The sequence below is a fragment of the Styela clava genome, chromosome 8, assembly GCF_964204865.1.
Source record: "Styela clava chromosome 8, kaStyClav1.hap1.2, whole genome shotgun sequence".
Classification (NCBI taxonomy): domain Eukaryota; kingdom Metazoa; phylum Chordata; class Ascidiacea; order Stolidobranchia; family Styelidae; genus Styela; species Styela clava.
The window spans coordinates 2,305,799-2,330,153 of NC_135257.1; the positions used below are offsets into that span (position 1 = coordinate 2,305,799).

General features: G+C 34.7%; 1 protein-coding gene across 1 annotated transcript; it reads right to left on the reverse strand.

The window, feature by feature from the left end:
* Window positions 1-8,870: 8,870 nt before the first annotated feature.
* LOC144425682 (laminin subunit gamma-1-like) lies at window positions 8,871-23,857 on the reverse strand. The gene is made up of 9 exons (XM_078115189.1): window positions 23,731-23,857; window positions 23,082-23,409; window positions 22,554-22,729; window positions 22,163-22,324; window positions 21,875-22,005; window positions 21,299-21,465; window positions 20,914-21,090; window positions 20,636-20,867; window positions 8,871-9,027 (listed from the first exon to the last, which is right to left on the reverse strand). Exons 1-9 carry the CDS (start codon window positions 23,749-23,751, stop codon window positions 8,871-8,873), a joined length of 1,551 nt encoding a protein of 516 aa, XP_077971315.1. The 5' UTR covers window positions 23,752-23,857.
* Between the last annotated feature and the right edge of the window lie 498 nt (window positions 23,858-24,355).

The following is a 24,355-nucleotide window of genomic DNA, read 5'->3' on the forward strand; positions in this document are numbered from 1 at the left end:
ACTTTTTTGTGGAATTAAATCAATTTGTAAAAACTGTTTCACTGGGGAATTGTTAAAGAGCAATGCGACGGTTTCGTGCGCTCCGGAAGTATGTGTATCAATATGGAGGTAACTAATTTTGTTCGCTTATTCTATATCAAGTTGGCTGAAGAAACTGAAAGTTATGGACAAAGGAATATTCACTTGGCTAAAACAGACAGTCCCTAAACTCGTAATAGAACTAAAATAAGAAAAATCGGAATAAAATTATGGCCCAACTCTAACCTGGGGCAGGCTCCGTCGTACTTGTTGTTGGTGTTGTCGTTGTTGTTGTTGTTGTTGTTGTTGGTTCGGGAGTTGTAGTTGACACAGCTGCGATTAAATATAAAACATAATTAATTTTCCAATATTTTATTACTAAATATATGTGCATTTTTGGTGATTGATCTTAGTTCACGATAACTTGCACTTGTGTCCTCTATGGCAAAGCATGTTTCAACTGTTTGCGCGAATTAGCTTGTGAATTACGGAGTATAATCAAACTTTAGGATGAATAATTTGTTTGTGTTTTTTTTAATTTCTGTTGATTATTGCAGCGCATATTAAAGATTGTAGCAATTCCTGTTCTTTGAATATAAAATCCAGTGAAGCACTCATTTGAAATTACTTCTCAATATAGGTTTAATTCTTCCCTTCGCACATATATATATATATATAGTGAATTTCCGTCTTGGGAGTTCTGGGGTACATGACTACACGTCTTCATCAAATAAAACAAGGCAAAAAACTGCCTGGCATAGAGGCTACATTTTTATGAACTCACATTCACACTTCGGTATTGGACAATTTTCCCAACGTTTCTCCGAGTCTGTTGTGTAACACCAAGGTCCAGACGGTTCTGCATCAGGATTTGTGCAGAAGTTGTTTACTAATCCAGAATTGGGATAGACTTCTGCAGTTCTGTAAAGTGAGTATAGTAAATAATATTAAGCGTGGTAAAACAGACAGCGGAAACAGTACAAAAAAAAAAGGTAAGAGATGTTTGAAGAAATAAATATTGTCATACATGTGCTATACACCCGGTTGAAGAGCACTGACTTAGGGCGCTGACTAAAACCCGATATAGCCGGGATGCTACTTATGTGCTTATATATATATATGGTCCTAATATGATTGGTTAGTAAGGTTTGGTATCCTTTTACGTATACGTCACGTCTTTTCGTGGACATTTGCTGTAAATAAAAGCAATAAGACTCTTTTGAGTCGTACTCAAGCACTATGCTTCTCCGAGTGTTCGTAATCACGGTAATCGTGTCATTATTTTTCGCATATTTTCAATTCTACTATCGTATTCCCCCGAAAATAAGACTGGGTCTTATTTAAATTTTCTTCCGAAAAATAACACTAGGGCTTTTTTTCGGGGTATGTCTCATATTTTCATTTGTCAAAAACAAAATTATAAAGTTGAGAACTACGAGATTTTCAAATATACAAAATATGAAAACCGATATACATTTACCTATAGATAGCACGTTTTTAGTCAAAATAACTGCAAAACATAGATTTTCAATCATTCAATACGCGCAGGTGAGATTTCTTGCTATCTACTAGGTCAAAAAATAATTCGCGTAAAATACTAGGTCTTATTTTGAGGGGAGGGCTTATATTGAAATCATTTTTAAAATTCAGGCTAGGTCTAATTCTCAGTGTAGGTCCTATTTTCAAGAAAAAACGGTATATGGTGAGTTTTATGTGTGTAAGTATTTGAAAGCTTAAAAATATACAAAGAATCTGTTATTACTTGTAAGAAAGTATTTCGAGCTAGCAATCGTTTCCGCACGTAAACAAGCTAGCAATCATTACCCGCACATAATTAAACAAACAAAAATTCCGCTCGCTCGCATCAGCTCGGAAAAACAAGTCCTCTTACTATCTTGAATATCTGCGCTTGTGTTTATCACAGCGATACCAATTACGAAACTTTTTTTAATTTTTTTTTCTATCATTTCCAACGCGTCAGGGTTAAGAGAAACGCGCACGTGTTTCGAGCAAAGGCTGGTATGAAGCGACTTAATAAGCTGTCAAGCAAGATCTCAGCGAAATTGAATTATTGAATGGTTCAATGAAATACTGAAAGTCAGAAAGTACGATCATGTACCCGTGATTCATATACCTTGTATGCTCATGCGGGCTCTGCGAATCCCATCGTTGACAAGTTTTTCCAACATTTGTGACAGCCATATTCCCTCGGTAACTTGCCCCAAGATCAGCCGTATTCCAACAGTCATAAGCTGTAAGACAAAAAAAATGAAATGTCAAATATTCTGGGGCTTCTTGATATCCTTTGAGTACTTTAATATAAAGATCATATAATTAAAATGTGTTATCAGCTTTCGTGATTTTGTTGCTGGTATGGATTTCTGTTTTCGATCCCCAATTATTACGCTACGATAAGGAATATTGCAAAGAGTATCTTACTTTCTGAAGCTCCAGATACATCTCTGACTAATATCAGTAGAAGAAGAACAGCGGCATATCTTTCGAAACTTTGCAATTTTATTTTTGCAGTATGAACTTCGCAATAACCAAATATAAATCTAGTAAGTTGCTTTTATAACATGTATGAGCAAAAAATAATCAGACATTCAAATGGAGTTTTATTGTGATAATATGATGCGATAAAGAATTGGCTGAAAAAGTATTTTTTAATATATCACACACTTACATGTTTGTTTTACGCCTTATAAACACATTTTGCTAGCGATAAGTGCTTCAAGACATTAACCTTAAAAGTTTACTTTGGTGTGCTCTAGTTTAATAAACCAAAACTACAACTTAAATTTTAAAGGTTTGGAAGTTTCTAAAATGGGGAATTTTGGCTTGCTGAATTTGGAACTGTAAAACATTCACAGACACGTCCAACATCTTTAACAGGGTGCACTTTAGTTGACCACTTCAAGATTGTTTCTAGATCTTTGATTGAATGAAAAAATTCCAACGTTTTACGTTCTTTGGCCAATGTTCAAATCAGTAATAAGGTCAAATATCAATTAATATTTGCAATCTTATCAAATTGCAATTGTTTATTGTGTCTTCTTGAACTAGTATTGGCATCATACCAAAGCGGGTGACCGTACATTTGAACCCATGTACATTTGAACCCATGCGTATAACCACGGATTCAATCTATATGCGGGTGCAAAAACCCATGGGTTAGGTTTAGTATGGGTTCAACTATCCGTGAAACAAAAAGAATTCCATAGGTGCAATAGCATACAGGTGCAATTGTCATGGGTTCAAATGTACGTGGGTTCAAATGTAATGGACCAGAGCGTCTTATGAGATAAAGTCGGTTCCCCACCGCTGACTTTATATAGACATTTAGGCTACTCATATTTCCGCAATTTTCTTACTTTTTTTTCGAGATTGCCAATACATGAAGCAGAGCTTGACTCTGTTGGTAACTTGTATTCAAAATCCAGATCGACCTCCTTCAAATCTCACCAAAATTTCAAAAAAATCACATGAGTAAACACACACTTGAAAAACTGCAGTATGAATATTCATCACTATTCATTAATTACACTCTGTGCGTGAGTATAACTGAAAGTTACTTTGAAGACTTTGAACGCGCAGAAAATAATCTTCACATGGCACGTTGAAATAAATGTTAGTCGACATCAAAGCAATCAGATATATATATTATTCTTTTTTTAGTTCTTTTTTTTTCTAAATATCAAATCCATGCTGACTTAAATCCTGCTGTTTTGTTATTTCATATTCATGCGTATTTTTAATTGAACTACACTTAGAATTTCTCAACTTTCCTAATTTGTTTTCTCTATATCACCATTGACCACCTTCAATACTTTTAGTTTTTGAAAACGCGGCTAGTGATGCCACTTTTGGATTTGCGAATCTAATCTATTCGTATCGCATCTTTTTGTTAGCGATTCAAATCAGATTTACGCGATTTGGGAAAAGAAAGCAATTTACCGAAGAAAATCAAACATTGAACACTTGTTCATCATTGTTATCGGCGACGTTAAATCTCCCGAATGCATTCATGCGGCACTTCAGATAATACCAAATAACGGGACGAAAATGAAAATGAATTTTTCGATATTAACTTTTACTGATCGGACGCCGTTTATTTCAAGTTCGGCGCAACACACTTTTTTACGCATCACTCGACATGCTGTGTGGGGGTAATTTTCCTCAAACTGTAGGTTCAGTATTCCACTGAATGACCTAAGTTTTTGTTATACGCGAATTCAAGTGGATTCAGAGTGAAATATTTCGCGTATGTTTGAAGAGACACGGATAGTGTTAATAGAACTATTACTGAATAGGTTCATTGGCCGGCCATGTTATTTGATACTCATGTTATCCTAAAATATATTTTTAATCTATTTCCTTCACATTTGTTATGCCTCCGCTCGAGTGGCGGTAAATGAAATGAGGAGAAACATAATGTGGTATAACACATACGTTTCTTCTTCCACTTAGGAAAAATGTAACACTTTCTTTTAATTTTTTTTTAGACTGATACAAGTGGGGAATAAAATATTTCATGTTATGTCGTTATGTCGTCTTACCTTAGCTCAAACGACATTGTTCAATTGAAATACAGCGTCGACCAATTATCGCTCGTCAGCGCAGCGTCTATTATGCGCATTTGGACTTTCTGAATTCCAAAATTAAACGTAGTCCAATATAATAAAAGTTTGATAATAACGGTTCTAGCCAAAAAAGATACGGGTCTTTAATATTTAGGAAAATAATTATTGGCAGTCGTAGTCGGTTGAACGATTATGTTTATCGAATTCTTTTTTCGTACTCAAGAATTCCCCATTTATTGTAATTCACATGCAATTAACATGTTTGCTGTCTCATTACACTATGCTGCTAGTATAAACTTAGGACTAGTATCTTCTTGTTTAGCAAGCTCTATCACAACAATCGTACATAGTATAGAGATGATGGAGCCCTGATCTGCGTATAACAAAGTTCTCCTTGAGGCATTTTCCCAAGTCACAAATTATTGTAAAAAATCATACTAATATTTAGGAGATAGAAAATCTGTAATAAGGCGGGCCTTAATTCAATATACCAATATGTGAAATACCACAGTCACATATGCCGGCATAGAATTTCTAGAAGCAGTGCTGTTACTATGTTTATGACATAATGGTACAATAGAACCGTTAATCATACCTAGTATGTTTGTGTGTCAATGTTCCATTGTCAAGTTTTTCTCTTCTAAATTTGGGCTAGTTTTTTGTGATTTTGGGCAAACCAACCACAACCAATTCACAAATGAATTAATTGGATAAATTTTAGGGAATATCCACATGCCCGTAATTTTTGATAAAAAATATGTAGTAAATTTTGCAGACTGTATTTTTTGTAAGATTCATACTCTTTATTGCATGTTTAATTAAAACAACAAAATCCTCATAAGAATAATCACTTCCTTCGACCAGTTGACCATTGGATTCGTAGCAAGTTCAGGACTGCAACACAGATAACTAATACAGGATTGGATTCGATAAATCTTTCATCTGCATCATCTATCATTCATAAATTCTTTTTTTGTTGACCTGGCTGATTTTTATTTGGTAAGTAATGTTCTCAATCATTTGCTCTTTACTGATGGTCTTTTAAAGTAAAATAGTTAATTTTCTCTTGATGTGTTAGATGGAGTCGTCGTTTATTGATTCAATCTCGTTGAAATTTGAATTCTTTGGAGTATGCATTTGAAATTTTAGACTTTTACTATAATGATGACTAAAGTTGAAACTAAAAAATCATTAAGTTGAATTAGCATTCTCAACTGACAATTAAAGAAAGCGGCATATGCAAATAAATTTTTTTTTTCTTTCAAACGACTCGGAATTTGGATTCTAGTTAGCAAACGCAGATTTAATCACGATAAAGATATCAAATCTGCAGATTGCAAGTCTCATTACCTAATCTTTTTTCTATGTATTTTAGTAAAGTTGTAAGTCAGTTTTCAGCGATGATTCATCATCTGCGGAGAGTGTTGCAATTGAAAAAAATTTTGAATTTATATTTGAATCATTTCTTCGTCTCCTATCTATCTCCTTTTATGCCATAAATTACAGCAGAATTGTGGCAAAGTCTTCCAAACAAAAGTGAAAATTATTTTAAAGCATTATGATTCCGGAATATCCTACGGTAGAATCGGTATGTTCAGAACAATCACGGGGAATTTATCTGACATTTGAGTTACCTAATATTAGTCTGCCGTCGTAATTTTCAATGAGAAAAAGTATTCTACCTTTTTCATTCAACTTGGTAGAGGAATACTATGAAAGTTGGGGATTAAATTTTTCAAATCTGATTATTACAATTTAAGTTTAAATATTCAGTCTATTTCTTTATTTGTACTTTAGCATAACTTCAGAAATATTCAATTAGAAAATGAGATTGGAAAGGTTAGAGATGCGATTCAGTTGATAAGAAACATAAGGCAAACATACCGTGTGCCTATACTTCTGCCCTAGCTAATATTTAAATATCTTGCCAGAGGAAATACAGTGTGTGTATTTCATTTAATTTGGTTTTTAATTATTGATTAAGATTTAATTTTATGGTTTTTCGTAGAAATGAAGATGATCATGTTTTTTCGAGAAACGTGGAAGTTATAAAAAGCCTCACGAAATCATGTGTTATCAAGATATTTATTAACGAGGCTGAAAAACTTCCTGGTTCTGTGTCAAACAATATTCGAAATACAAATATTCAAGTCTCCTTGCAATTGAAGGTTTGTCCGTTTTCTGTTTTGCTTAAATGTTCGTGCCAGATCTTTCTGTAATAATCAAGCGGTTGAAAACTTGAAATTGGTATTGGTAATATTAACCATGTTTCAGAAAATTCATTTATTTTTATTTTTCAAGGTCTTATTGACATTGAAACAGAAAAATAATGTCTTTATATCAAAAAGAAAGTTTGTTGCAAATAAAACTTTCTGATTTGGAAGAAAATCAAAAGAATATTGATAAACAACAATTATTGAAAAAAATCCAAGACAAGGTATTTTGTGGTTCAATTAAGTAGTAGTGTTGTATGTTGAAGATAGTTAAAATTTTATTATACAAGTTTTTTTTTCGTGTACTTCAATGGCACTTTGTCATGGCTTAGAAAACTGTAAATACATTTGAATCATTTTGTATATACCAGCCTTGAAACATTTTAGGTTTACGTCATAACATATGATTTGTAAGTCTATTCCAACTTTTATAAAAAGTTAATTGCATTTGTGAACTTAAAATTGTTTTACAAATAAACAAAACATAAAATCTATAAGATTACCGGTACTACTTCATTTTAATTCCATTTTATATACGCAAAGTTAAACAATTCTTGGTTGATTTGCAAAATATAATTTCTACTCTCCCTCAATTGAGATGAAGATGAAACTTGACGAACTAGCTGTATTTATATGAAATTTTTAAAATAAAATTCCAGAAACATTCACATAAGCCTTTCTCTCACTTTTTTATACTAAGATATTCGGCGCTCATCTGAAATTTTTGGAAGCTGCATTATTGGAATGGTTGTTTTCTGATTAGATTACTTTCTTGGATACACTGATTTAAGTCTCGCATGATCTAATTTTAGGCCTACCTGCGTACCTACCTATACTTAGCTAGTTAACTAGTCTACTTTTTTCCGGACAAAAGACCGCCATTCGCGATAAGGTAAGCCGTTCCATATATAAAAATGAGTTGTCCACAATCACTTGGGTACCGCTGAAGCTTAGGTCAGGGGTACATAAGCCCCCGGACGCCAAAATGGGGATTGCAAAAGTTTCACAACAAGGGTAAAAAGCGGTCACAGGCAAGATTGCACCGGCGGCAGACATCTAGTACATGACCAACTGCACACTTGGTCAGACCACTTACGTCGACTGCCGATGTCATCAGGCACATAGCTCGCGCACTGTCAAATTTCCATCGTAATTACATGGCCAAACAACTGGCCGGAAAACAAAGCAAAATTGATTTGGTAACGTTAGGTAACAAAATGCACGGGGTTAATTACGTGGTTCTGTATCGTTAAACTTGAATCCCAGAAATGATAAAAATGTTAGAAACTTCCTCGCGCTGATCAAACTCATTGCTCAATTTGATCCAGTACTAGCAAAACACGTCCAACATGCTGAACAGAATCTGGGATCAGTTTCCTGTTTGTCACGCGAAATTCAGAATGAATTTACCCACATACTTGCATCAACTGTAAAGAGCAAATTGCTGCGGGATATAAGGAAAAGCAAATACTACGGCATCTTACTTGACTCAACTCCTGATTTAGGACATCGGGAACAGCTGTCTCAGATGATAAGATTTGTAGATGTTAATTTTCAAACAAAACAAGTAACTATCAAAGAATCATTTTTAGGTTATATCGAGATACATTCAAAAGATGCAGCAAGCCTAGAGAAAGTCATCGTCGAGAGACTAAAATCTGACGTCATATCTTTAGCCGACTGTCGAGCACAATGTTATGACAATGCTGCTGTGATGGCAGGGCATATTTCTGGCCTCCAACAACGAATACGTGACAGAAATAACGGTGCACTGTTTGTCAATTGTGATAACCCCAGCTTGTACATTTGTTTATGTTTTTTTATTTCTGTTGATTATTGCAGCGCATTTTAAAGATTGTAGAAATTCCTGTTCTTTGAATATAAAATGCAGTGAAGCATTTATTTAAAATGACTTCTCACTATAGGTTTATTTCTTCCCTTTGCACATTATATATATATATTTATTTATAGCGAATTTCCGTCTTGGGAGTTCTGGGGTACATGACTACACGTCTTCATCAAATAAAACAAGGCAAAAAACTGCCTGGCATAGAGACTACATTTTTATGAACTCACATTCACACTTCGGTATTGGACAATTTTCCCAACGTTTCTCCGAGTCTGTTGTGTAACACCAAGGTCCAGACGGTTCTGCATCAGGATTTCTGCAAAAGTTGTTTACTAATCCAGAATTGGGATAGACTTCTGCAGTTCTGTAAAGTGAGTATAGTAAATGATATTAGGCGTGGTAAAACGGACAGCGAAAACAGTACAAAAGAAACAGTAAAAGATGTGTGAAGAAATAAATATTGTCATATATGTGCTATACACCCGCTTGACGAGCACTGACTTAGGGAGCTGATTAAAACCCGATATAGCCGGGAGGCTATTTATGTGCTTATATATATATATGGTCCTAATATGATTGGTTAGTAAGATTTGATATCCCTTACGTATACGTCTTATCGTGTACATATGTTGTAAATAAAAGCAATAGGACTCTATTGCGTCGTACTCAAGCATGATCCATGCTTGTCCGAGTGTTCGTAATCACGGTAAGCGCGTCATTATTTTTCGCATATTTTCAATTCTACTACCGTATTTCCCCGAAAATAAGACTGGGTCTTTTTTAAATTTTCTTCCGAAAAATAACACTAGGGCTTATTTTCGGGGGATGACTCATATTTTCATTTATCAAAAACAAAATTTTAAAGTTAAGAATTACAAGATTTTAAAATATACAAAATATGAAAGCCGATATCTATTTACTTATAAATAACACGTTTTTAGTCAAAATAACTGCAAAACATAGATTATCAATCATTTACTACGCGCCGGTGAGATTTCTTGCTATCTTGGCGCGGCGGTGTGGCTCAACGGGCTAAGCGTTAGGAATACGCTCGCCACCGCACCTCTAATTACTCTGCGTGGGTTCGCAGGTTCGAATCCCATGCAGGGATGGTTATGTGCGAGAGGATTGCTGGACTCCTCGCCGTCGTTGGGTGGTTCACGTAACCGCTGGTCGGTTACGGCTTCCTCCACCACCAAGTCCATGCTTTCGAAAAACAAACAATACAGTAAAAACTAATCCCATACCCGACTTGGAATGGTAACCGGACGAGAGGCCGTGGTTCGCCATATGGATAAGCCGTCTTATCGGCTTTCCTCTCCCCCGGGATAAATATGTAAATCCTATCCTATCCTATCTACTAGGTCAAAAAATGATTCGCGTAAAATACTAGGTCTTATATTTAAGAGAGGGCTTATAATAAAATCATTTTTTAAATTCAGGCTAGGTTCAATTTTCCGGATAGGTCTTATTTTCGGGGAAACAAGGTATATGTGAGTATTTGAAAGCTCAAAAATATACAAAGAATCTGTTATTACTTGTAAGAAAGTATGCGAGCTAGCAATCATTACTCGCACATGAATAAATAAACAAAGATCCCGCTCGCTCGCATCAGCTCGGAAAAACAAGTGCTCTTACTATCTTGAATATCGTCGCGTTTCCAACGCGTCAGGGTAAAGAGAAACGCGCACGTTTTTCTTGCAAAGGCTGGTATGAAAAGACGTAAAAAGCTGTCCAGCAAGATCTCAGGGAAGGTTCTCGCACGTTTAAAAAAAAGGTTTGGCATTTTTAAGACTGGAATACAAGAGGCTCAGAGAGAGGGCGGTTTAATTGGGTTGCTATCATTCCACAAGAATGAACGCAAAAACTTTGACGTTACTAAATACACTTTCCATTTTTCGGATCTGATAAATATTGAAAGTAATCAAAGAAATTCTCTAAAGTAATTTCCAGACGTGTCGCAAAAACAATCGATTCAAAATTGTTCGTCGTTAAATGGCGTTATCTTTTCACTAAACCGTGCATGTTCTGCATCCGTATTTATAGTGTATAACTGTAATTTTATATTTTATGCTAATGTAACTAATCCATTCTTATAAATATTTTGAATTATTGAATGGTTCAATGAAATACTGAGTATCAGAAAGTACGATCATGCACCCGTGATTCATATACCTTGTATGCTCATGCGGGCTCTGCGAATCCCATCGTTGACAAGTTTTTCCAACATTTGTGACAGCCATCTTCCCTCGGTAACTTGCCCCAAGATCAGCCGTATTCCAACAGTCATAAGCTGTAAGACAAAAAATGAAATGTCAAATGTTCTGGAGCTTCTTGATATCCTTCAAGTATTTCAAAAAAAGGACATATGATTAAAATGTGTTAATCAGTTTTCATGATTTTATTGCTGGTATGGATTTTTGTTTTCGATTTTGTTTTTCTTTCGAAATATTGTAAAAAGTATCTTACTTTCTGAAGCTCCAGATACATCTCTGACTAATATCAGTAGAAGAAGAACAGCGGCATATATTTTGAAACTTTGCAATTTCATTTTTGCAATATGAACTTTACAATAATCAAATATAAATCTAGTAAGTTGCTTTTATAACATGTATTAGCACAAAGTAATCAGACATTCAAATGTAGTTTTATTACGATAATATGATGCGATAAAGACTTGGTTGAAAAAGTATTTTTTAATATATCACACACTTACATGTTTGTTTTACGTAATATAAACACATTTTGCTAGCGATAAGCGCTTTAAGAGATTATAACCTAAATTTTTGGAGATTTGGAAGTTTCTAAAATGGGAAATTTTGACTTGCTGAATTTGTAACTGTAAAACATTTACAACCACGTCCAACATCTTTAACAGAGCCCTCTTCAGATGACCACGTCCAAGATTGTTTCTAGATCTTTGATTAAATAAAAAAAAATCCAACGTTGCACGTTCTTTGGCCAATGTTCAAATCAGTAATAAGGTCAAATACCAATTAATATTTGCAATCTTAATAGCACAATCTTACCAAATTGCAATTGTTTATTGTGTCTTCTTGAACTAGTATTGGCATCATACCAAAGCGTATAATGAAATAAAGTCGGTTCCCCACCGCTGACCTCATATAGGCATTTAGGTTACTCATATTTCCGCAATTTTCTTACTCATTTTCGAGATTGCCAATACATGAAGCAGAGCTTGACTCTGTTGGTAACTTGTATTCAAAATCAAGATTGACCTCATTCAAATCTCACCAAAATTTCAAAACAATTGCTTGAGTAAACATACATTTGAAAAACTGCAGTATGAATATTCTTAATTACACTCTGTGCGTGAGTATAACTGAAAGTTAAACGTTGAACGCACAGAAAATAATCTTCACATGGCACGTTGAAATAAATGTTAGTCGACATCAAAGCAATCAGAAAATATTCTATTCTTTTTTTAGTTCTTTTTTTTTCTAAATATCAAATCCATGCTGACTTAAACCTTGCTTTTTTGTTATCTTATATTCATGCGTATATTTCATTGAACTACACTCAGAATTTCTCAACTTTCCTAATTTGTTTTCTCTATATCGCCATTGACCACTTCCAGTATTTAGTTTTTGAAAACGCAAGTTTTCGAAACTTGTGGACGGCTAAGGATGCCACTTTTGGATTTGCGAATCTAATCGATTCGTATCGCATTTTTTTCGAAGCGATTCGAATCAGATTTACGCAATTCAGAAAAAGCAAGCAATTTACCGAAGAAAAACAAACATTGAACGCTTGTTCATCATTGTTATCGGCGACGTTAAATCTTCCGAATGCGTTTTTTCGGCACTTCAGATAACACCAAATAACGGGACGAAAATGAAAATGAATTTTTCGTTATTGACTTTTACTGATCGGACGCCGTTTATTTCAAGTTCGGCGCAACACACTTTTTCACGCATCACTCGACATGCTGTGTGGGGGTAATTTTCCTCGAACTGTAGGTTCAGTATTCCACTGAATGACCTAAGTTTCTTTTATACACGAATTCAAGTGGATCGTATATCCGAAAATTTGCGACAATTTTGATAAAAATTTGCAACAGCACACCAGCGACTAAGTTATGATACATCTTGGTATGATTGGATAACTAATCAGCTACCGACTTTTAAAAATGATTTAATTTTGATTGAAATATAATTTAAACGTCGTTCAGGGTGAAATATTTTGCGTATGTTTGAAGAGACACGGATAGTGTTAAGAGAACTATTACTGAATAAGTTCATTGGCCGGCCATGTTAATTGATACTCATGTTATCCCAAAATATATTTTTAATCTATTTTATTCGCAATTGTTATGCCTCTGCTCGACTGGCGGTAATTGAAATGAGGCGAAACATAATGTGGTAGAACATATACGTTTCTTCTTCCGCTTAAAAAAATGTAACATTTTCTTTTAGTTTTCTTAGACTGATATAAGCGGGGAATAAAATATTTCATGTTATTTCTAGCAAGTGTCATAGCAGGCAGGTGGGTGTAGATAATACTTGAGGAATGGCACTTGTGCACTTCTTCACATTAACACGCGCCAGATTTCATACCAGACATGAGACAAAGCATAATATGCGAATGTCGTTTTACTTTAGCTCAAACAACATTGTTTAATTGAAATACACCGTCGACCAATTATCGCTCGTCAGCGCAGCGTCTATTATGCACATTTGGACTTTCAGAATTACAAAATTGAACGTTGTCCAATATAATAAAAGTTTGATAATAACGGTTATAGCCAAAAAAGATACGGGTCTTTAATATTTAGGAAAATAATTTTTGGCAGTCGTAGTCGGTTGAACGATTATGTTTATCGAATTCTTTTTTCGTCTCCAAGAATTTCCCATTTATTGTAATTCACAATCAATAAAAATGTTTGCTGTCTCATTACACTATGCGGCTAGTATAAATTTGGAATGAGTATCTTCTTGTTTAGCAAGCTCTATCACAACAATCAGCATATATAGTACAGAGATGATGGAGCGCTGATCTGCGTATAACAAAAGTTCTCCTTTAGGCATTTTCCCAAGTCACAAATTATTGTAAAAAATCATACTAATATTCAGGAGATAGAAAATCTGTAATAAGGCGGGCCTTAATTCAATATACCAATATGTGAAATACCACAGTTACATATGCCGGCATGGAATTTCTAGAAGCAGTGCTGTTACTATGTTTATGACATAATGGTACAATAGAACTGTTCTCTCATTTTCGCATGTGAATTTCATCAAATTGCCTCAGTCCTGATACAAGTACTGCATGTGTAAAGCGCAAACCTACACAATAATAACCCAGTATAATAAGACTCGCAGCTGACTTGCAACAGCAAACTCACCACCAATTATTGTAGGGATTGGTGATAACAATGACCTACATCTTTTTATAATGATGAAAATATGTGAGGCTCATTCACTCAAAAAACTTTGACATCAATCATACCTAGTATGTTTGTGTGTCAATGTTCCATTGTCAAGTTTTTCTCTTCTAAATTTAGGGCTAGTTTTTGGTGACTTTGGGCAAAACAACCACAAACAATTCACAAATGAATTCATCGGATACATTTAGGGAATATCCACATGCCCGTAATTTTTGATGAAAAATATGTAGTAAATTTTGCAGACTTTATTTTTTGAAAGATTCATACTCTTCATTGCATGTTTAATTGAAAACACAAAATCCTCAACAGAATAATCAAGTACTTCCACCAGTTGACCATTGGATTCTTAGCAAGTTCAGTGCTGCAACACAGATAACTAATACAGGATTGGATTCAATAAATCTTTCATCTGCATCATCTATCATTCATAAATTTTTTTTGTTGACCTGGCTGATTTTTATTTGGTAAGTAATGTTCTCAATCATTTGCTCTTAACTGATGATCTTTTAAAGGATAATAATTCATTTTCTCTCGATGTGGTAGATGGAGTCGTCGTTTATTGATTCAATCTCATTGGAACCGAAAATTTGAATTCTTTGGAGTATGCATTTCAAATTTTATTCTTTTACTAGTGACGATTGAAGTTGAAACAAAGCATTAAGTTGATAAAGCATTCCCAACTGACAAAAGCAAGCGGCATATGCAAATGACTCATTTAGTTTTTTTCAAACGACTCGGAATTTGTATTCTAGTTAGCAAACGCAGATTTATTCACGATAAAGATATCAGATCTGCAGATTGTAAGTCTCATTACCTAATCTTTTTTCTATGTATTTTAGTAATGTTGTAATTCAGTTTTCAGCGATGATTCATCATCTGCGGAGAGTGTTGCAATTAAAAAAAAATTTGAATTTATATTTAAATCATTTCTTCGTCTCCTATCTCCTTTTATGCCATACATTACAGAAGAATTGTGGCAAAGACTTTCAAACAAAAGTGAAAATTAAGAAAGTATTATGATTGCCGAATATCTTACGGTAGAATCGGTATGTTCGGAACAATCACAGGAAATTTATCTGACATTTGAGTTACCTAATATTAGTCTGCCGTCGTAATTTTTGCATGAGAAAGAGTATTCTACCTTTTTCAATCAACTTGGTAGAGGAATACTATGAAAGTTGGGGATAAAATATTTTCAAATCTGGTTATTACAATTTAAGTTTAAATATTCAGTTTATTTCTTCATTTGTATTTTAGCATAACTTCAGAAATATTCAATTAGAAAATGAGATTGGAAAGGTTAGAGATGCGATTCAGTTGATAAGGAACATAAGGCAAACCGTGTGCCTACTTCTGCCCTATCTAATATTTAAATATCTTGCCAGTAAGTACATAATGTATATATTTCATTTAATTTTTAAATATTGATTAAGATTTAATTTTATGATTTCTCGTAGAAATGACGATGATCATGCTTTTTCGAGCAACGTGGAAGTTATAAAAAGCCTCACGAAATCATGTGTTATCAAGATATTTATTAACGAGGATGAGAAACTTCCTGGTTCTGTATCAAACAATATTCAAAATAGAAATATTCAAGTCTCTGTGTAATTGGAGGTTTGTCCGTTTTTTGTTTTGCTCAAATGTTCGTGTCTTACTGTAATAATCAAGCGATTGAAAACTCGAAATTGAATGTTTTAATAAAAATGTGTATTTTCTTAGATTTTAATATTGATGAATAGTGTGCTTACAAATACTTTATAAAAAAGAGAGATACCTGAAATAGCAAATTACTCCTTTTTTGGTATACTTTATACAATTCCATTAAACTTGATTTTTTGCATATCCATAGGCTGGGTAAATTCGTCTTATCTGAATTTCTTCAAAATTGCGAAGTATATCTACATCAGAATAGGTATTGATGTATTCATTTGAAGCAATCACTTTATTTATTGGTAATATTAACAATGTTTCAGAAAATTCATTTTATTTTTTATTTTTCAGGGTCTTATTGACATTGAAACAAAAAAATAATGTCTTTATATCCAAAAGAAAGTTTGTTGCAAATAGAACTTTCTGATTTGGAAGAAAATCAAAAGAATATTGATAAACAACAATTATTGAAAAAAATCCAAGACAAAGTAGGTATTTTGTGGTTCAATTAAGTAGTAGTGTTATATTTGGAAGATAGTTAAATTTTATTATACAAGTTTTTTTTCCGTTTACTTCAATGTCACTTTGTCATGGCTGAGAAAACTGTAAATGCATTTTAATCATTTTGTATATACCAGCCTTGAAACCTTTTAAGTTTACGTCATAACATATGATTTGTAAATCTATTCCAACTTGATAAAAAGTTAATTGCATTTGTGAACTTAAAATTGTTTTGCAAATTAACAAAACATAAAATCTATAAGATTACCGGTACTATTTCATTTTAATTCCATTTTATATACGCAAAGTTAAACAATTCTTGGTTGATTTGCAAAATATGATTTCTACTCTCCCACAATTGATATGAAGATTAAACCTGACAAACTAGCTGTATTTATATGAAATTTTTGAAAATAAAACTCCAGAAACTTTCACATAAGCCTCGCGTCTCACTTTTTCATACTAAGATATTCGGCGCTCATCTTAAATTTTTTGGTTGCTGCATTATTGGAACAGTTGTTTTTGATTAGATTACTTTCTTGGCTTGCAAAAGCTTCACAACAAGGGTAAAAAGCGGTCACAAGCAAGTCTGCACCGGCAGCAGACATCTAGTCTTAGTACATGGCCAACTGCACACTTGGTCAGACCACTTACGTCGACTGCCTCACAAGCAAGTCTGCACCGGCAGCAGACATCTAGTCTTAGTACATGGCCAACTGCACACTTGGTCAGACCACTTACGTCGACTGCCTCACAAGCAAGTCTGCACCGGCAGCAGACATCTAGTCTTAGTACATGGCCAACTGCACACTTGGTCAGACCACTTACGTCGACTGCCGATGTCATCAGGCACAAAGCTCGCGCTCGGTCAGATTTCCATTGTAATTACATGGCCAAAAAAACTGGCCGGGAAACAAAGCGAAAATTGATTCGGTAACGTTAGGTAACAAAATGCACGGGGTTAATTACGTGGTTTGTATGGTTAAACTTGAATCCCAGGAATGATAAAAATGTTGGAAACTTCATCGCGCTGATCAAACTCATTGCTCAATTTGATCCAGTACTGGCAAAACACGTCCAACATGCTGAACAGAATCCGGGATCAGTTTCCTGGTTGTCACTCAAAATTCAGAATGAATTTACCCACATACTTGCATCAACTGTGAAGAGCAAATTGCTGCGGGATATAAGCAAAAGCAAATACTACGGCATCTTACTTGACTCAACTCCTGATTTAGGACATTGGGAACAGCTGTCTCAGATCATAAGATTTGTGAATGTTAATTTTCAAACCAAACAATCAAAGAATCATTTCTAGGTTATATCGAGATACATTCAAAAGATGCAGCAAGCCTAGAGAAAGTCATCGTCGAGAGACTAAAATCGGACGTCATATCTTTAGCCGACTGTCGAGCACAATGTTATGACAATGCTGCTGTGATGGCAGGGCATATTTCTGGCCTTCAACAACAAATATGTGACTGAAATAACAGAGCACTGTTTGTCAATTGTGACAACCACAGCTTAAATTTAGCAGGAGTACACTCAACTAAGCAAGATCCAGTTGTCGTCACATTTTTTGAGATTCTTGAAAATATATATTCGTTTTTCTCTCATTCAACAATTCGTTGGGAAGAGTTCTTCCTATAACAGTAAAACGAGAGTCTACAACACGCTGCACGATTAGAAGCTGTTAAAGCTATTTTTGAAGGACTGGATGAACTGGTACAACTTCTAGAAAAATCATCACAGAGGACTCAACTATGACACCTGAAACTAGAAGTGGTTCAGAGCATTTACAGGCCTGCATATTGAAGTTTAATTTTATAGTTTTATTACAATCCTGGAATATCGTTCTTGGAAAAAATGATCGTGTACAGAAGCACTTACATGATCCTACGATGAATTTCAAGGAAGCTGCAACTGATATTGAATCTTTGGAGCAAGAATTTGTTAAGCTTGGTGATGATTTGAGCCAAGCTGCTGTTGAAAATGCCAAAACAAAATGCACAGCCTGGGGGTTCAGGTAGATAGACAAATTAGGCAACGTAAGGGAATGCCTGAAAAACTGAAAAAAGATGCGAGACTTTCACCAGAAGAAGAATTTGTGCGCGTTATGAAAAATGTATTTGATCGGCTTAAGCAGGAGATGTCAACACGTTTTTCACGACTAAAAGGCTTCAAACAAATTTTGATTTTTGCTTGACGTTAAGACTCTTCTATCCGACACAGATGAGGATGCAATTCGTGGAGATTGCACAGATTTTGCAAATTTATACGACACGGACATCAATGGCCACGAACTTTTCACTGAAATTGGAGATTGCAGAATGCTGCTCAGTAACAGAACTAAAGGTCAACCAAAAACTTCTTTGGCTCTTCTTGGTTTTATTGTGTCTTTTGGAAACGACGTTTTCCGAAATCTGCGAATTTTTCAATACAACAATACCAGTTTCAATTGCAAGCTGTGAACGGTCTTTCAGCAAATTAAAACTTATTTTGTCGTATTCGCGTGCATCAATGGGACAGGATCTTGTCAGTGATCTTGCAATTCTAAGTGTTGAAAGAGAAACATTGGAAATACAGATTTTAATGATGTGATTAACCAGTTTGCGACAGTGAAATCAAGAAAAATAAATTTATTGTAGACTATGTAAAAATTGTAAATCATCTTTGACAGTAACTGAGTGGGACATTATGGACATATGCTATATTTTGTATAGCTTTGCTTCTTCTTTAAATAAACTGTTTCATTTTAATTTGAATTGTTTATTACATATACAATTTAAAATGTTATAGAAAATATGATTAAACATGGAGGTCGGGGCGCCAATTTTATAGTTTGGTACGGGCGCAAAATATTCTGGTTACGCCACTGGGATAGGTAGAAGGTTTCGAAATCATAGAGAGCGGAGGTTATTGATATATACAGTTTATTTGCCCGACTAACCGAGGTTCAGCGTCGTTTTGATTCCAAGTTGATTTTTCTGCGAATAAGACATACAAGACAGTGGTGCTGTATGAACCTGGTCGCGTTCGAGCAATATGAATGTACTTTAAATTGTGTTCAGGAGGCGTTTCTTATTAAATAAAATATGACAGCAGGAGTTTCGTTGAAATAGTAGATCCCAGAGCGCCCTCTACTACTACTACTACTCACTCATTCATTAACTCGCTAATTATACGACATAATTTATTCAAAATGAATAGGCTTCTGGTCCGAGATATAATGAATGCAGATGCAAAATTTGGAGCAGATTCAACCTCGCTTTCGTGAGATATCGCGTGCATCTAACAGACAAACAGACAAATACCTATCAACATACTTACCGATCAAGATCGATAAGTAATAAATGTATGTGCGACCGCAAGCCGTACAGACTTGAAAAATGCCAAAGTTTGGTAATAAAAAACGACCCCGAATTATTGATTTTCTTGAACATTGTGACATGAAGTCGGGCAATATTGAAAATCGATTGTGACTAGCTCTGAATGATTGAAGCAGACCGTGTAACAATTGCACTTTTCCTATGGTATTTCATTTGTTAGGATGGATTGTCTGATTGCTCTGAAAGGAAATTAGAAGAAATAATTTACAAAGATATCGGCTGAAATAATTATCGTTAAAAACTAATATATAGGAATCCCAACAATATGTCTGAAAACCCGCTAATCTGAATCGTACATCGCAACGTTTATCTGGTCAGCTATTTTCTTAACCAGTCAGGGAATGGTAACTGAAGATCTAAAAGCCGCGATATTTTTATTCAGATGTTTTGTACCATTCGCCTTATTTCCAGTGTTAATATTCCAATATCTTTTATCTGATCATTTCTTTTCTTAGTTACAGGTAAAATAGCGAGTGTTTTGGCCTAATCATATAAAATGTAAATAGTCGTATCGGCTGACAGGTGTTTAGTTACGAAGTATGCTAATGATTCATATTGTACATCACGATCACTGAATTTCATAGAAGTGGTTCAGCATTGCGAGCAATGGCAATATATTTATGCCTATGCAGGTAAAAGATTGTTTGTGCTTCCCTGAAACCAGAAAGAAGCAAGACGCAGTACATTCACACAATAGGCCTACTCATGACTGAGATACTTAGCAATCAATTTTACTTCCATGCAGTGTTACCAACAATGTACGCTCAGATATTAGTCTCTGCCAAGTAAGCAACTGCATAGAACAGTGTTTCTCAACCTATTTTGGCCACGGATCGTTTAGGTAAAAAGAATAATAGTGGACTCGAGACACGGATATCGCATAGCGGTTGATGCATTGAGACTTGGAAAATATTCCCAAAACAAGGCCACGCGCATTCACTCCGAACTATAGGAATTTGATATCTTGAGCCTCGGTTTTAGAGAAACGCTGGTATATATATATATAAACTTTTAAAGCATACCTGCATCCAAATTCTGACATTCCAAAATATCCAGGACGACATTGGTCACATTTATCTCCTCTCACTCCGTATTTGCAGGAACATATTCCGCTCTCATTGCAATGTTCGCCATGTGATCCTGTACGCACAAGTACGAATGACTTCATTTTTTTAATATTTTTATTTTGTCTAATTACTGGTAACGAAACATTCAAATTATTGCTTGCCGAAAAATGAGCCGTAGTTAAAAATGATCGTTTTTTTTTAATAAAAAAAAAAAAATTTGCCCACGGCATGACAGCCGCACTCCAGACATTCCTCTATCGGCGACTTCCAGTAGTGATTTGGTAGACATACTTCGCAATGTGGACCAGTAGTATTTCCCTCGCATTGAACGCACCGTCCTCCATGGCCAGTGTTATCATACAGTTCAGAGTCAAATAAACAGTTTTTTGAGAAGCCATTGCAATCGCATTCTAAAAGTTTTTTGTAAAAACAATGATGGTATATATATATATATATTTTAAATTTGCTGATAGATTGATTTGATATGGTATATTTTCTGGTGATGAAGCAAAGAGTAAATTCGAATCTTGAGGCTATAAATAACGAATAAAAATTTTTTCGATATTTTCCAACCTAAACTTTATCAAATTTCTGACTGAAATATTAATAAAGTCGTACTTTGGCATTCGTTTGCATTGAACTCAGATGCCCTTTGCCAGGGTGCATCATTGTAAAGATCGGCGCACGTTTCACAATCATCTCCCTGAGTATTGTGCTCATAAATACAAACAAAACTTCCCTCGTCGTTTTCTCGACATTCTGACGCATGCCCGTTGCATTTACAACTGTTAAAACGAAATTCGATATAACAAATTTTGATCATATATTTTTATGTAGCATTTATTCCTAATTAGGCTTGAAAAAATAGCGAACTTGTCCGAGGGATGGTTAATTCTAGATGTGTCATTAAGCTCATTTCAACGCGATGACTGATATGAAATTGCGTTTGTGAACACGATTTGACACTATACTGAAACCACACACGATGATTGAATAAACCTACACGAACTCTGTAATTACAGATGAAATGTGTTTTTATGAAACGATTTGTAAGCATGTTGTATGCACAATATCCAATTTACATATACACAAGGAATTTAAAAAATAAAATAACTATAAAGACTCCGTTAGGCATTCCTATCCTCCCCAAGAGATAGTCAAATAATCAATCACGTAGAAAATTATCAAAGTTACCTTCCTCCAATAGAGATATCGGATAAAGCGTAGTAATACGACTTCAAAGCCTCTTCTTCGCCAAATACCTCATCTCTGAATGTATTTATGTTGTTTAATGAAATACGTATTGCAGCAGCCGTTATCCAATCCTATAACAGATATATATATATATCATTGGGCTACTTTCATTTTGTTTGTGCGAGAATCACTGGTCACCTCTATGCATCTAGTCCAGGATATTGCTAAAATACGGAAAGATCAGAAAATTCTCCTATTATTAAATCCAAGTATTTTTTATATTTGCACCTGGAGTTCCTTACGCTGATATAATGTCCAGCTTCCAAGTCGACCCCGTAAGGGACTGAATGAAACAGTTCCACCAGTCAGTGGTGATATGTCGCTTTCACTCTCAGAACAACCGACCTCATTGTCTGATAAAAACGTCTGTTTATTCAAAAAATACATTGAATTGATTTTATGAACTAACAAAATAATTTACATAATCAAAGTACAAAATGACGCTTCGAGCTATCCAGTTATTTTATGTCGAATCCTCTGCATCTTTATAAATCTGCAAAGTTGAAATCTGCTGACGAAGACAAGTAGGGTTATTTCCTCGGTATATATGGTAAAATGGGTGAAGGCCCTTCAAATGATGCTTTAACTTCTGTTTGAATCTCTAAACAAAATATTGCACCTTAGTTTCAATTCCGTATGTACCACGGCAGAATGACGAATAATACTGATACGGTTCCCATTCGCATGTGGTGCATGCCTTCTTATACAAAGCAAAGCTTTCTGGTCTTGGTGATTTAAATTTGAGTCTAACAGTAACAATCTCGTAGGTTTTGTATAAATATAAAAAAAAATTATCTTTTAATTGACCCAATAATAAAGTACAAGAAATTTTGATAAGGGTAAATATTAAAATTCTCATAATTTTATAAGTTACACAAGGATAACATCAGAAATGATTTGAAAAATCAGTTTGAAAGTCATATACAGCATTATATTGTTTTCATTGGAAGAGGAAAAACTGCCCATTATTGTAGGCAAATTTTTTCGAAGGCGTTCGAACAAACAATAGCTTCCATTAACTACCGTGTATTTCAGATTTTCTTTGATTAAAAATGAAATTAACATTTCTGTTTTCTATTAGCAGATTACTCAAACTCTATCAAGAAAGACAATCATGAATGAAGGCAATAAACATGAGTGAACTCACGTAAATCAAGCGTGAGGTTAACTGTAATTTGTGGTCCCATGTCTTGCTCGAAAATACTTTGTGATTGCCACCATGTTGGCCTAAAGTTATCGTGAGCATCCGTCAAAAACTGCGTGCTGTGTTGCAAACTTTTCCTGTCATCATTATCACATATCTGGCAAGTTTTGACAGCACCGAACGAAGTGGCTATTTGACAATATTGCTCTTTTCGCATGCCTCCGCAAGTGTTTGTCGCCACTACCTTCTTGTCGTAGGCAGCGGATACGTAAGGCGTAAGACATTGTTTTGCTACACTTGTTCCGCCGTCGTAGCAGTTACTTGAACTATCCTGAGAATTATCATATTGCCTCTGATTACAGACTGCGTAAACAAAATTATAAGTTGTAAAAATTCACGACTTTTTGTTCAATAATGATGACTTATATTTTCTCCTTAAATTATCAATTTGGAGATCAAAATAACAAACCTGCAAGCAAATAGTTCGCCATCATCAATTTCTAGACTCAACTGTTATTTATTACTGACTAATGACAGTGATGCTTCTCATTGTGGGGTATTATATCTAACAAAACTGATGGCGGTTGGCAATACGTGAAACAAGTGCGAGTCTCTTTGAAAAAACATGCCCTGGTATTAAAGTTTCACTTACCCCTTTCTTGAATAACTTCATCTGAACATTGATTTTAATCACAACGGCTCTTGCCAATGATACCCCAATTTGTGGTTTAATATATAAAGCTTACTCTAAAAATATTTTTATTATATTTATCTTGATTCCACCTCTCACCCTACGAATTGGAATTATAAATACCAATCGCTCAAATGTATTATTCGTTGTTCGGAAAACCCAGAACGACGCATTGGAATTATAAATACCAATCGCTCAAATGTATTACTCGGTGCGTGGAAAACCCAGAACGGCGTGGCCTCAATCATTTCCGAGTAGCCTACTTCAAAAGAAATTTGTGTTTCTAAACAGTTGGGTGTTTTTTAATTACCGTCCTTTCTTTACTACCACTGAATATAATATAAAAGATGTGTAAATTTGCATGATAAGTTGTGTGGAACATTCGCGTAATTTCTATTGGGAGATTTAGAACAACGTTGCTGTATGTAAAATGTAGTAGGTCGCGGGAAGTCATCATCATCACGGGCATTTAGCATAAAAGTGAATTTTTTCTTTACTGATCTTGAGATTCGAAATTCGTATTTGGTTAGCTAAAATAATATGGTCATACAATGCCATATGCATATACTACCAATTTAATATACAA